General features: G+C 37.9%; 1 protein-coding gene across 5 annotated transcripts; it reads right to left on the bottom strand.

Annotated features, from left to right (window-relative positions):
* Window positions 1–344: 344 nt before the first annotated feature.
* Window positions 345–12,283, bottom strand: XKR9 (XK related 9). Of its 5 annotated transcripts, XM_040685736.1 has the most exons (5): window positions 12,134–12,283; window positions 11,606–11,675; window positions 9,024–9,589; window positions 3,345–3,568; window positions 345–2,727 (listed from the first exon to the last, which is right to left on the bottom strand). In XM_040685736.1, exons 3-5 carry the CDS (start codon window positions 9,296–9,298, stop codon window positions 2,090–2,092), a joined length of 1,137 nt encoding a protein of 378 aa, XP_040541670.1. In that variant the 5' UTR covers window positions 9,299–9,589; window positions 11,606–11,675; window positions 12,134–12,283; the 3' UTR covers window positions 345–2,089.
* Between the last annotated feature and the right edge of the window lie 3,304 nt (window positions 12,284–15,587).

The following is a 15,587-nucleotide window of genomic DNA, read 5'->3' as shown; positions in this document are numbered from 1 at the left end:
GGAGGGGAAAAAAAAAGTCACCAGGACAAATTTGTTTTGATTCAGCATAAACTGACCTTCCTCCAGCACAACTAAGGCTCCACGTTTCTAGCATCTGGCAAGCAGGCAGACAACCTGGAGGCCCCAGGGCTGAAAGCCCGATGCTCAGTTTCTCAGAAGCTCATGTTTCCCCAGAGATCTGCTTCCCAGATAATGTGCAAGATTTGAGGTCTTCTTCCAAGTAGTAGTTAGAAAAAAATACATGTATTTTTCTGCAAGGTAAAGTTCTCACTTTTCTACCCTGCTTTCCATAGTCCCTTCTTATTACTTCAGAGGAAACAGAAGTATAGACAAAAATAAAGGTATTTTAGTCTTCATTATTTAGGATTTATTTTTGTGTGAAAGAAGTAGTAAATTCATCCTAAAACCATGTATTTTGCTGCCAAAGCACCAGCATAAGTAATAAATATGCTATAGAGAAAGGAAACAGAACTTGGGACAAAGATGGTATATGCAGAAGGATGGAGACTTACGCCCTTTCTCTTCCTTTTGCAGCATTTGCATGGCAAATAAATCTCTTCTCCAGAGTAGAAAAAAGTGTTGGTTTATATATTTATTTAAGGAAAACTATTGCTCGAGTCTCATAGGTTGTGTTTTTGGTTTTTTTTTAAGTTGGAGATGAGGGATTTTCAGAAGTAATTTCCTCTTACTACACTGCTTTTTCACGTGCATCCTCAGAAAGTCAAATGATGTGGTCCATACTGTGCACTTAGAAATTAATTCCCTCAACCAGGATTAAGGAGATGTAAATGGTTGGTGTTGTGAAGAGAACTGTGAAAGCAATTATTTGACAGCACAACAGGAAGGGAATGTTTAGAAACTTCACTGAGCTCTGCTTAGGCTGGAAGAGTAATAGTCACAGGGCGGTCAGCAGTCTGGACAAAAGGCACAGAAAACAACTCTTCAGCACCCTGAGTATCAACCGAAGCATCAGCCCTTCCCCCAGAGTTTCAGAGATGTTTGCTGTCAATCAATAATTCTAACAGATTTTGTTCCTGGCAAAGTTTATCAGCTGCGCTCATCTTTAGTCTCTTTTCTCAAGCACTGATTCCTCCCTTTGCCTGTGGCTACACTAATAGCAAATGTGAATCATTGGAGGAGAGAAAAAGCCCATTTTTCACAGCTCAGATGTAAAACCCAGCAGCTCTGAGAGGCTTCACCTTAGGTTTTATTTCTGAAGAAGCTGCGGCTGGTGACAAAGACAAAAGAAGCTGTACCACTGCATACTTTGCATAGCTTCCTCCTTCAGTGGAAACCAGCATTTAAGTGTTGTATCCTGTAGCTCAGAGGATAGGAAAGCTTCAAGGAGGATAGTTCTTCCTATATTTCTGAGACATGTATTGCTGTCAATAAATCACTCAAGCTGCTATTATAGTCCAGAACAACAAACTGGCATCACTCCTAAATAAAGGGTGTGTGAAAGATTAGCAGAACAAAGGCAGTAAAGGAGTCACTAAAACACCTAGAAGATAAAATGCTTTAAAATATCTTCTCATGTTTTCTTGTGGCATGACAGTGATTGGGTCATAAATCAAAGCTATTCTTCTTCATGGGATGTTTAAGGAGAAGGCAGTAAGGTTTGTACCTATGTTCATCTGTATAAAAACTGCAGCTCTTACAGTAATGGGAAGAAACAGCCAGCTCACGGATCACCACCCCTCAATATTTCAAATACACTTCTCTTTCCTTCCAGCAAGAAAAGTAAGCCTTGCTTTTAACAGAGTTAACGTAAATAAACAGAACACATCGGTAATGCTAACTTTCATTTGACTAGCTTTTAGCTTTTCCTATGTTTTATTTGCACTGCTAAAAACTAAAACAGTGAATTGAGTTGGATGGATAAATTGATTCCTTTTCAAAAGTAACACTGACTAGCATGTAGAAAAATATTCATGTTATAAAGGCAATTTATATAACATCATGGAAAAGTTATTCAGAGCTGATAACTCTAATACATTATGTGCTACTTAGTAAAAATACATAAGAAACAAAGACAGAGAAGCACCCTCTGCAGCGTTTGCTTTGCAGTCTACACCAAAACCTATACTGCTCATTGCATTATGAAATTTTGAAATCTACCAACTTCCATGTTGTCTCCTCCCCTTCTATCAACTTCATCGAAAAATGTCCGTTGTTTGCAATAAGTGGTGGGGTGAAAATACTTGTAATAAACAGCAAGAAAAATAAGACCTAACACCAAACTGATAACAGCTAAGCCACTCACAATTGTAAGATGTACTTTCTCTATAACAGCAGGTTTCCAAAACAAACATACAAGCAAAATGCCTACAGTTACAATGGTGTGCGTAGCATAATAAATAGAAATGTAAGCTTTTGTTTTTCTCCCCTTTATGTTAAAAAAAGTAAAAAGGAGAATGATTCCAACAACAGTTCTGTACAGATATTCCATCTCCTTGGATTTGCAAAATGTTGTGTGCTGTTTCAAAGTCCAGGCAAAGCCGCAGCTCCAAAGAAGTATCAGCACAATTACAGAACTTCTAACGCTTAGTAGAGTGATCAGTGAAATACTGAGTATCCAAGAAGTGATGGTAAGCAGTTTATAGAAGAGATACACTAACTTGGGGAGCGCTTCTAATTCCTCTTTATCAGGCAGAGATTTTCGTAGTGATATTTGATAATCAACCATTGAAAAGGAAATACCACAAAATGAAATAATAATGGCAGCATCTAAACAAAACACAAAAACAAATGTTAGACTTAAGACAAGGAATTTCTTTTACATTAGAACTTCTGAAGGTTTGGACAAGTTTGTGCTTTCTTTGCACTATCTTCATACCAACTTCATATTTCCTCTATGCTCCTGAACAAGACACGTTAATTTTAAGGCTCAGTTTAGTTGCATAAATCTAGACATCTGTTGTTATTTGGGATCTCTTGCTGTTGCTCATCTCATAGATGTTGTGCATTGTGTTTGTCATTTGCACACACAGATGACTTAGAAACTCTTAAGGTGTTGTAGAAAGCCCATAAATAGTTAAGTTTGGGCAACTGATATTGAGACAGGGATGTTTGTTATGTTGGCATCTAAAATTGAGTCTTGACCCTTTGTGTTTAAGATGAGATTCATCTGACCATTTTATCACAGTACCTGTCAACTCATGGACTACCAAAGAACCCTACCTAACAGTGCTGATCTCTCCAGACAGAAATTATAATGAAATGCAAAGCAATTATACAGTGGAGTATACATTTACCAAAATATGTTTAAAATATTATCCAATAACACAAGTTATGTTTTTAGGTAAGATCCTCAACTTTCAAATCACAGTGAAAGAAATACTCACACTGGTAGAAATTATGGTTGTTGTATTCCATGAGTACATAAATCTGAACAAAGAGCTGTGGTGTGGTCTCAAGAAAAGTCTTGAATACCCTGAGCATGTTAATATCGGTCAGTACATCAATAGCTTGCTTCTGAATGATGTTGGGAGGGTCTGTTTCTGATACATCTCCACTGCTATCTTGTCTAAATGCAGCTTGGCAGCCATACTTCAAGGCAAACCAATATCTATTTAAAAAGCAAAAAAGAGAGAGAGACTTGGTTAGACCATGTTTTTTAAAAATCCAGTTCTATAAGTGTATATTGTCTAACAAAGCCTTTTTCCATTTCATTTTCCATTCATATTTTATCTTTGAGTGTACCTTCTGCTAAGATAAAATCTAGACCAGTATCTGACTGGTGTCAGTTATATCAGATATTCGTTTATGCCCAGTAATACTGATGCAACATAAAACCACTAGAAGAGAACAAGACTTGCTTGAATAAACATTACAAGTATTACTTTGTTGGGTTTTTATTTTTTGAAAGACACCAAATTTCTGAAAATTCCCTCAGCAGCTCTTCTCACTCTCTCAAACATACTCATTTACTTTCTTTGTATCCTTATAAAGGTATTAGTGAATACCCAGCTGTGAACATCCAGCACGTATAGGTCTATAAACCCCAAGGATAATATCTGATGAACTACAAACATACAACAGGATTTCAGCAAAAATAAATAAATAAATAAAACCATTCAAGTGTTCTTTTCTAAATAGTCACAAAGACTTTAATTTCAGAAAATTACTTTCAAGACAGATGGATCTCCTGGGACTGCAGATTCTATTATCTGAGTAGTTTTACATAAACACGTCATTTGCTTCAGCAAATGATTGCACCTGCATGACTTTTAGAACAGTTGTAGTTTATTTTCCATTAAGACTAAATGAAAATTTCTTCTAAAAGAACTGAAAACTCAAAAAGACACGGAATTTGTAATCTTTACACCTGTGTTTAGGAAAACAGAATGGTGGCTGCAACATGATGTAGGACCAGAAATCCTGCTGCTGCAAATTATGGTATTTCTGTTGTACTTGATGGAGTCGCTCACACTTGCCCCTGGTGAATGATCTGGCTCATAGTACTAGTGTTCTGCAAGCCAGGGGAGGTGGGTAATGTTCTACCTGTGAGAGATGAAATGCGTCAATTCCAGAGGAATGGGTTCTCACTGCCAATAACCTACTGCCAGCCAACTCCCTCATCATGAAGCAAAGCAATGCTTGCTCTCTTCCACCAGTTACCTGATTTCAAGTGGCTGTGCACTGTAGGCTAGAACTGAAGCACAGCACTGTCATTGTAGGAGGCCATAAGCTTTGTGCTGGCTTTGCAAGGCCTTGAGAGTTCTGCTTGTCAGGCTTAGTCTATGTGAAGCTTTCTTGACCTGCCTGCAACCTTATTTTTCTTTGTGTAACCAAAATTGGTTTAGCTTGGGCTTGCTGCAGAAAAACAAAACAAAACAAAACAAAAAAGCTGGTTTTTTTCTGACCAATCATTTGGTGCTTTTGTTTATTTTTGTGTGGCACACAGTCATAGTTTTACATACGTAACACTAACAATCTGGTATTCTAAATTGAATGAGATATACGACTGACATTATAACATAGTATAGAGAAGCATAGTTTTGGTTTGCTAGCAGAGATCTTGAGATGCGGAGACACAGGAGAAAAAGCAGTGTATAGGATGATAAGGGATGTCTGGGCATGGGAGGCAACAAGGCTATAAACTGATCACTAGTGGTGATGTGTGAAGCCATGAAGTAACAAAAAGAGTTTATGAGGATTGAGACATGCTGCTGCTATGGTAATAGGTGTACTAATATAGGAATACAGCTTCCTCATGAGGGGAGCAGAGGGGCAGCGCTGAGCTCTGCTCTCTGGTGACAGTGACAGGACCTGAGGGAACAGCATGGAGCTGTCTCAGGAGAGGGTCAGGTGGAGGTTAGGAAAAGGTTATTCCCCAAGAGAGTAATCAGTCCCAGCACTACAGCATATGTCCCATCTCATCAAACTACACCAATGAAGATTTGGGTGCCAGCTAGAATGTATAGTTCCATGGAGGAAGGATGTGAGAGAGACCTGGTAGCAACAGTTATCCCTTCTGAATTCTGGTCAGGTAATCACAATTTGCAGCTTTAAGTAAATCTTTAATTAAAGGAAATTTCTTCTTTTCTGCACATTAAGCTTAATCTTCCAAGTATCAAAAGGCTTGGGCTAAGTCCATGAAACTGAAGTGACTATGTCAATACCTTGGGGCAATACATTTGCGTTAAGAAAGCATGAGTAAGTAAAAGTACAGTACTAACTTTCCACTTTTAATTAACTATCTGTACCTCACTGACTTTGTACCTTAAATATCTTCCTAACAACTTCATTCTGCAGATCTTGTTGCACACATAAACTTCTAGAGGCATGTTAGGAGTTTCACAACTCATTTTTGATCCACTTGTGGTCTGGGAATGTTTTACCAGGTGCTAAACTACCAGTACCACTGAAGATCATCTATATTGATTCTGATTTTTTTCTCTTCACCTTTTTTTAAAATGTTGTGAAATAATACCAGGTTAAGAGGTTGCTCTATTGTTTCATGTACTTAGAATTTGTATATACAGATAAGCAAAATGTTTTTCATCTGTTTAAAGATGTGGGGCATCTCAATCCTTTCTTGAAGCACCAAGAGGTACAATAGCAGCTACCAATATCACAATGGCAGCTGCTGCTAAGGCCTGCTGTTCTGACAGAACCGTTATTCCTTGCTAAAATTTAGTCTTCTTCAAGTGTCCTTGACTGATGCTGCAAACTCTACAAGTCAGTGGATTCATATGCTGCTCCAGGGAAATGTTCCCTTTTTCCATATTCACTGATTGTGTTACCTTCCTAATGTTGGCTGTTATGCTGCAGTCTGTTCTCAATTCTACTAACATCTGCAGGACCCACTTATTTAAGTCAGGTTGAAAATAATTTTAGTTGGTATGGCTAATATATACTATAAGAACTCCATTCTTTAAAAACTCCATTCAGATAATAACATTTGTTATAAAATTTAATTTTATGTCAGTTATCTTTCTTTTTAAGTTTTAATAAAGCCTTATTAGATATTGAATAATTTTAATTTCTTTCTTTTATATACATATATATTATACATTCATATATATATATATACTCATATGACTTCCATAATTATTATTTAGCATTGACAATATGATAACAAAACTGGATGAATTCCTATTAATCTGAGTACTGTACAAACATAACACAGTGAAATTCCCTGTTTCAAAGACAAAGGAAGAAGTGTAAAAGACATAAGAGAAGGAAGAAATGAAGAAAGAAATGAAGGAAGAGAGTTTGGTGAAGTGTTGTAACATCTTTGCAAATTCAGGCATCTTCAGTTCACTGGCTGAGTCAGTATTTACTGGCTAAGCCCCCATTTCCCTCTTTGATGGGTGGAGAGGATAGGTTCCTGCCCTCTGGGTAAGCTCACCTTAATAGTTGTGACCTGACTCTTGACAATATCTATTTTGTATTGACTATGGAGATAAACTTGGGAGACTCACTGTCTACATTTACTGGGTATATCAGATGACTGAGGAGGGGACAGGAGGGGAGTGTACATGTATGCACTTAAGAAAACAAATGTAATAGGAAGTATATAATAGCTGAGGGTACAATACAAGGTACAAGCACAGGTGTCAGCTTGCTGTTAACAACTTACACCTTACAGTGTGCATTATCACAGTACTGAATTTTGAGGAGTGGCTCAGTTATATATATCAACCTGGGAACTTTCTCCAAGCAGAAGCAGCAGCCTAAGAGAAAACACCATTTGTCCAATAGAGAACAAGGGGACCAAGACAGCCACATTGAACTGAATGCAGAGGACAAAATTACGCTTACTGGATAACAAACTACTAAGAGAAGATGTCACTAATTGTATGAAGGGAACAGGGAAAATTTGTGGTAAGATGTAACCAATTGAAGAAGCAGGAAATAAAGTAATTCATTGAAAATGTGTCTGTAGAAGCAACGTTTTAAATAGATGAATTGATGTAAGAGTTAAATCAAGATTACATCACCAAGAACTGTAGATGATCAGAACTTCAATCTGAATGCTGAAGAGGAGAGTTTTTAAAGATAGGCACAAATCAGAGGGAGATTTTAGGGGCAACCTGGGTGTGTAAAACCAAGCCAAAGGTGAAACCAGAATCAAATACAGATTACAGAGAATGATGTCATTGTAGAGAAAGGGGAAGAAGGGAGGCTTACCATATGCCACCGCAGTTACTGGTTTAACATTTATCATCAGTTATAAGAAACTGAGGTCAGAGCTTTAATTTCCTTTGGAAGAAACAAACTCAGATTAACTGAAAAATGAAGATTTAAAAGTCTTGGAAATGGACAAAAAGGAGGGTGCTGCAGAGGGCCCTGAGACGTCTCCCTAAAAGGCAGAATGCAGTAGAATCCCCATGGCTGGATCTTTGTACATCTCACGTGAACCAACCCGTGCCCATGGATTTGAACATGAAGCCATTCAGAGAAATTGAAGAGGGATATTTTCTCTTTCAAAATATAGTATTGTAAAGCTTTTCTAATGCCTGACACCAGAAAGATTAAACTTGGCAGTAAATGCTCCTCTGTGAAGTCTAAGACTTCAGGATTGTAAGAGGAGCAGCAGAAAAGTAAAGCTGGTGGGCAAAAGAATAAAGAATATTGAGAAGCAAAAGTTAACTGTGGTGAATAAAACCTTCAAAATTCTCCTTAAACCATGATAACATAAAATGAATAAAACGTGTGTGCAAGGGGAAGTTTTACATTGACACAAATATACATTTCATTACTGTCCTTTAATTTGTATAGAAATGTAAAGCAGGCTTTTAAAATAAGTATTTTATTAAGTGTCTCTGAGGAGTCTGTATCTTCCTGTGTTTATTGCACATTACTTACACAAAATAATTAAAATTCAGTTCCTAGGGACTTTTCACTAAAGCCTTTCAAATCATTTTGAAAACAAAAGTAAAACCTTAGTGATAATGATCTCTTTAGTGATAATGATAATTTTATAGCCACTACAGAAGCTAAAGAATATTTAACGTATAATATCTTAAGTTTTCCTGCACATGGACCTGTCAGGAAACAGAGGTTCCAATCACCATTAACTCAGTCCCTACAGAAAGTATCCTTCTTTAGTATTCAACAATTCATTTCTCTCCCAAATCTTGGGGTTTACTAAGTATTGATAGATATTTGGATTTACAGATTACCTCTTACTTCAGCTACCTCACCTACTTAGTGTAACCAAATGAATTCTCTTCCTACCATCACTTTAAGTACTTACATTTCTTAATAAAACAGCATTTCTCTGTAAAGCAAGAACTGTTTATAAATGAACCTCATCAAAAGGTCAATGAATCAAATGGATTATTACTGATAAGTAAAATTGCATGAAAATCTGCATTTGCAGCAAAACCTGACATAAGCATAAGCAGCAGTATCCATTTCCTTATGTGGACCAGTGACTGTTAACACAAGTGTCCCTGAAGCCATATTAACATGACAGGCTGGCACTGGAATTTCTTTAAAAAAAATGGCTAAAAGCAGTATGATTTCTCATTTTAAATTAATACAAACAAACAAAGAAAGACAAGGCTTACCTTATAAAAATTCCACAGTGAAAGAAATGAACTAGAAAAATCCAATCCAGCTTCCCAGGATGAGTACCATTCCAGTCATTTTTAAACCAATGATAACTGAATATCTGAGTTACTAGTGACGAAAGGCCTCTAAAACAGAGTATCAGTACAGCCCAAAAGTATTGTCCCTGATAGAAATATTTACTAGCAACCCAGAAATCCACTCCAATATCAGCTATATAAACTATAATTCCACCAAGTAAAAAAATAAAATTCCATTTGGTAAATTTCATCATGCATTAGATTGTCACTGTTGTCATTCTGTCCTCATTTTATGTGAAGGAAAGTCAGAATAAATCTAAATGCTTTCATACAGCAGTGTCCTTTTTCCTGTTTGTAGTGCTTTATGAAGACAAAAGTTGGTTATGTGTTTTTATTATGGAAAACTGAATCAAAACAAAAATACTTCCATTTTCCCATGTTCTCGATTGAAATATTAAGCTAACTTCATTGATGCATGCCTACTCTGCAAAACACAAATCTAGATTGTCTCTGTACTTGGTGCAGTCATTCTTCTTTACTGGTTCCTAAACAGAAGAAAAAGGAAGATCATCAGCAACAATAATAGCGTTTTGAATTGAATCACAGCAATTTTTTATTTATTTGTTTTTTAATTATCACACTTCACATACAAAACACAGAATTTACTGAGATATCTGTGAACAACCAGTGTAAATGAAGCTGCACCTCTCAACACCCCACCGTCACCCACCCTCCCAACCGCTGTGTTTCTTCACCTTATCAAGCAGCTGCTGAGACAACTTTTAATTGTAGCAAAGTAATAAGAAACAAGCTTACCTCTAATCACTTTAAAACCAGTTTATGGGAAAAAAAGAGTGACTCCATCCCAGAACTCGAACTTGCATGTGACTCACTGTGCACAAGGCTGAGAGAACTCCTGTACTGAGTACACAGTGGCATATCAGAGTACAACGTCACTATGCCATTTCCATCTGAGTGGCTGACTTCGTGTGCATGCACCTCATGGTTTCACCTTTTGTGCTCATTTGTCCCAGTGCAGCAACAAAGTGCTGAACAGGCCTGTGGTTCTCCTGTGAAGGAGACATGGAAGGAGCCAGGCCTGCTCCTGCACCTCACTGACAGACGTCTCACAGCCTGCATCAGTAGCAGCTATGTGCAGATGACCTAACCACACTATCTACCACAAATGGAATTTGTTCACAGTCCAAACTCTGTAGATTGCCTAACATAGCAAGGATTGTTGTGATCTCTTTGATTAGTCCTTCCACAGATCAGTGATAGTTGACAGGTGAATCATAAAAGCTATAAGGAAGTACATACATCCTTTGTCTCATTCACTTCCACCTCTTCTAAGCTGTAAACATTAGAATTAGAGCATTGCCGGTTCTGTTTGCATTTCTTAGACAAAATAAGCTTCTGGCAGCAACCCCAAAGAAGAAGCAGGAGGTGTCAGAGCAGCAGGTTCAGTCCTGCTACCCAAGGGCAGCAGGCCATGCCATGAGGGCAATTGCATCATTGTCCATGGCCAGCTGCTGCAGATTTTTGTGAGTTTAGGCACACCATCCCTGAGGAATGAGGTCACACAATCAGTTTACAGCACATGAACCTGTAGAAAGGTAACGACTGTTCTAAGCTGTGTTGACTTTGTCTACATCCTGGCCCAGGTACCAATCTGAAAAGAGAACCTAGGCTCCTAAGTTCCTAAAGAGGACAGTGGGGACATATCAGCCTAAATATGTGCTGGGTCTGGGTCTCTAAGCATCATTATTATTATTATTATTTAATCTAGGCCCTAGCTATTCCTAGTCTCTTGTCTATCTCCTACTGAGGTTGCACATCCTGGCCCAGTAAAGGTCAGTAAGGTGATCTCATAGTTAGGACAGCTGGTATCCTTTCACTATCCTTTCTTATCCCCTCCAAAACATCACTAGCCTCTTTCAAATCACTAGTGAAACTACATCCAAATAACAGGCAGATTCAGGGAGGTTGACTTTAGTACAATCTAGCATAAACTGAGCTTTATGAATGTTTCATAAGCTGAAAACTTATGTATGAATCAACTTAATAGCTTATAAGCAGGGTTCATTCAATAAAATTGAAAACAAAAGCCCTGTATTTACTTTGTAGAAGAGCATCATGTCAGTCTGCAACTGGATGTGCAGCCTTTTTATGACAAGAACATTATGCATGATTTTTGGAACAGATCAAAAAAGAACAAGGTTCACTATTTGTGTAGAAGACACAACAGTAAAAGGAAAGTCAATGATAGGCTGCAAACAGAAATTTCCTTGGGCAGGTAATTAATGGCCAAAGAAGGCAGTATAGTAGGCTTCATATTTAATAAATAATACTATATTAGACATTTGAGTGGTGAAGAGTAGCCTCTAATTTTATACCTGTAATGAATAACAAGGGTAATTGGACTTCTCCATCTTTACAACCTTCCCAGACTTCTGTGAGTACTCCACAAGCAGGAGTTATCTTATTGTCTTATTAACCCTAATTAGAAAGGAAGTTTTACAGGGTACATCCAGATACAGAAAAAACATCATGAAGAGTACCTTTGGTGACTTCTACCACCAAAACGCATCCTGCTCACACAGCTGCCATACTGTCTGTCTGCAGTCCTGCCTGGTATGGAAAGCCATCAGGTAAGCTGAGACTTACAAAGACTTACAAATCCACATCCCCCACAGTCCTACGTCTTAATATCAAGACCAAGCATGAATGTCTGCTCACAGGTGAAATCTCTGTTGAAGATCTCAGCTTTTAACACCCCCTATATTTTATCCTCAAGAACATTCCAAAGAGCAGAACATTGTTGTGCACCAGTTGGGGAACGATTAAATACTACCAGAGAGAATGCCTTATATCACTCGCAGTTATCTTGTCTTCAACACACAAGAGCTAGCATGACAGGAGCAAGCAGAGTATTGAATCTGTCACCCAACAGAAATGTAAGCCTGCCTTGAAAGCTAAACTAATTCAACAGAATTAGTTTATAATAAAGCAGAACCAACAAAATGTTATTAACTAGAGTTTCTGTTTTCACGATTCTTTTCAAGTGCTATTACAAAATGCAGACTTACCATAACGCTGGCCTCAATAAACGTGCAACAGATTTTTCATGTAAAAAAACCTGCAGATTTGCATATTTGCAGGTTTCCCATCCAGACTTCCCTAAGACTCATAATACAAGAAAAGTTTCAGGACTTACCAACATAACACAAACTGAAACTAAAACCATATGCAAAGCATGTGACATAGTTAATGATTTTCTACCTGTCAAGAACTGTTATTCTTATGAATGCGTTATAAAAATTCCATTCTAAAGGGTCTATTTATAAATCCCTGTCTGTGTTTAATATATTATAAAACTCCCTTCAATAAATGAATGTGACACTTTACTCCTTAAAGGTCAAAAGAAAAAAAAAGAAGAAAAAACAGTGTCTCACTTTCCCTCTGTGTGTGTGTATGCACATTCAAACTGAGAATATAGCTTGTCAGACTTGCTGAGCAAAAGCCAATAGATATTTATGGAAGCATATGAATATATGTGTGTTTATATATGTGTGTTTATACAGAAATTTATAAATATTTATTAATTTGTATGCACACTTCTATAGCTCAAAGAGTTATGAACAAATTGTTTTGGCTACGTTAGAAAGATAAAATGCACTTTAAGATATTTGTGAAAAGCTTTTCTATGTAATAATATGTGAAGACACTGCATGTGTCCAGTGACGAGAGATTAAAACTTCCCTCTGGTAAAACTGCAGGTGTTTGCAAGAGTCTGCTCCAGCTGTACTATCAGCACTCAACACAACCTTCATGCTGCTGAGAAAATCCAGAGCACATTTAAAAGAGCTGCAGGATACAATGAGCAGGTGTTGGTATTCAGCCTCTCTGTGCCACACAGGGTGATACAAGCCCTCAGCAAGAGCAGTCTATAGCTCTTCTAGATCTTAGGGCAGGAGACACAACCAAATCAGTATCTTCATAGGGACTATAAGATGACTGCTTCCCCTTTCCTGTGCTCCCTCCCATCTATAGATTGGAATACTAAGCAGTTTTTGCAGCGCCTGAAATTTATTATTATTTTCATGGCACCATTTAAATAAAGGCATCAATTTATCTGAGATTTTTTCAAAGTTAAAGAACAGTATCTGAATCCCAAGCAGTCCAGCAGAATTCCTGGTTCAACAGTACGCGGTTCATTCATCTCTATGAGATAACGCATTAGGAAAACCTCTTCAGACCTCAGCAGGTGAATGCATTATCCACAAGTGCCCCCTGGAAGATGAAACAGAGGTCTTTCTGCCTATATGAGATCTCAATGATGGTTCAAAGATAATAGAGCTGCTGCATTCATGCCAAACAAACTCTTCTTTATGGTTCTGAGCATCATTAACAAATTAATTTAAAATACAGTTTTATATTGCTCCTCAACAAAATCCAGGTGACTTCAGGAAAGAAGCAGCTCAGCAACTGTAATGATACCCGCTCAGTCCTATAAATGATCAAATTAACACAAGCACTTGGTTAGAATATAGTATTTGTGGACAATATTTACAGAGTCACAGAATTGCAGGGGTTGGAAGCGACCTCTGAAGTTCATCTAGACCAAGCCCTCTGCTAAAGGAGGTTCTGTACAGCAGGTCACATAGGAAAATGTCCAGGCAGGTTTTGAATATCTCCAGAGAAGGAGACTCCACAACCTCCCCAGGCAGCCTGTTCCTGTGCTCTGTCACCTTCACTGTAAAGTTCTTTCCCATGTTCAGAGGGAACACCTTGTGTTCTAGTTTGTGTCCGTTGCCCTTCATTCTGTCACTGCGCACCACTGAGAAGAGCCTGGCCCACCCACTTGACTCCCACCCTGCAGATATTTATAAACAGTGATAAGATCCCCTCTCGGCCTCCTCTTTTCCAGGCTGAACAGTCCCAGGTCTCTCAGCCTTTACATGTGACTAAGCTACCACGAGCTTTTGCAGCACATTGAAAGTCTGATACCAGCATAATCTCTGCCAAAAAAAAAAAAAAAGGACATGCATCTCACCCATACTTTCTTGTATCCCCCAGACTTTATTATACACTTGCATAAAAGCCACTGGAATGCACTGGTTCTTCATAACTTTGACTTCACCAGGAGCTCAATGGATGCGACTGCACAAGCAAGACAAGGTTGTGATGACCTGGCTGTGGACTAGACTACCTACAGTTAGCAGTTTTTTGCCAAGCCTACCCCTCTCCATGAGTCTGGGCCAGATGTGAAAAGCAGGTGCCCTCCAGTACAACACAGATTTCTTCTAAATCTTGAAAAACTTCAATGACCTTAGTCAATTACTAATGCGACTCTTTTAAGTATGAAAGAGCTTTTGATCATTTGAGGTATGTGTTCTACCAGAAAGATAATAATATTCATAATTTAGCAGCAGAGCAATAAATACATTAACTAATGTGTTTGCTATATTTTTAAATACTTAGAACTCAAGCTCAAGTCTTAAAATTTCTACAAAGCTTTGCAAGCTGTCCAAATGGTAACTAAGCTCCTGTGGCTTTAAGGGAAGGCATCTTAAATTAGCCATGGCACAAAGGCATTGCTGTGACCTTTGTTGTTATCAAATAAATTACACATATCTGATCCTTGGACTTATTAGTCAAGTAACTCATGAGCTAAATTACTGTCTGGATGACTTGTTTGTTTTCTAGCTCGACTTGCCATTGAAGAAAGCGCATTATGACAAAAATCCTATGGTATTCAATACACATCTTGTTATTTGTTTCTAAATAGAGCAGGAAGGACTTTCTCTCTCTGCTTTGATTAGCGTTAACAAGACAGTGGATATTTTACCTTTGGAATAGTCAACTTTTTTCAAACATCAGAAACTAAGGTCCTCATTAGGACTAGCACTTAGTTTTCCCCTCAAAAATGTGTATTGATAATGTAAAACAGCAACTTAGTGAACCAAAGAACATCTTGAGGCTCTGCGCTCACATGCGATTGTACCAAATTAGAGAGTATAATAGCAAGACTTTCAATGTGTGCCTATTATCCCCATTTTATAAGAGAAACATTAAACTTTAAGCTGGTGGGCTTGTGCAGGAAATGAAGACCACAATGAAAGAAAGAACCTGGAATTAATTCTCCAAAGGCACCCACTGCTGCCACCTACAGACAAAACAGAATCCGAGCTCCCACCTAATAGAACTCACGATTTTACTATGCCATAGTAATAAGAATTCCCACAGAATAAGTCTGCACCCCCCCACCCCCCCAAACAATTATTAAATTTTACAAAATCAAACCTGTGATGATAAAAATAACCTGTGCCTTATTACTCTGTTGTCAATGACATGTAAATCTTCGTTTTAGAAATATCCTCTACATTTTCAGAATAGGAAACCACTGAAATACTTGCATTTGATTAGATAGTACCTTTGCTTAATGGCAGAGCAACTGAGCTTCACCTAGGGAATGAAAATGGGTTGGATGTACCAGCAAATGGGTCTATATGTGTGCTACAAAGTCAACATAATTGAGTA

This window comes from Gallus gallus, chromosome 2, assembly GCF_016699485.2.
Source record: "Gallus gallus isolate bGalGal1 chromosome 2, bGalGal1.mat.broiler.GRCg7b, whole genome shotgun sequence".
Classification (NCBI taxonomy): domain Eukaryota; kingdom Metazoa; phylum Chordata; class Aves; order Galliformes; family Phasianidae; genus Gallus; species Gallus gallus.
Note: the sequence above shows the minus strand (reverse complement) of the source record. Positions and strands in the feature narration are given on the sequence as shown.

Coding starts and splice junctions, on each gene's coding strand:
- XKR9 (XM_040685736.1), bottom strand. CDS start 9,298: ATGATGAAATTTACCAAATGGAATTTTATTTTTTTACTTGGTGGAATT. Junction 3,569..9,023: donor CACTGTGGAATTTTTATAAG/GTAAGCCTTGTC, acceptor CTTTTTAAATAG/ATATTGGTTTGCCTTGAAGT. Junction 2,728..3,344: donor CAACCATAATTTCTACCAGT/GTGAGTATTTCT, acceptor TGTTTTGTTTAG/ATGCTGCCATTATTATTTCA.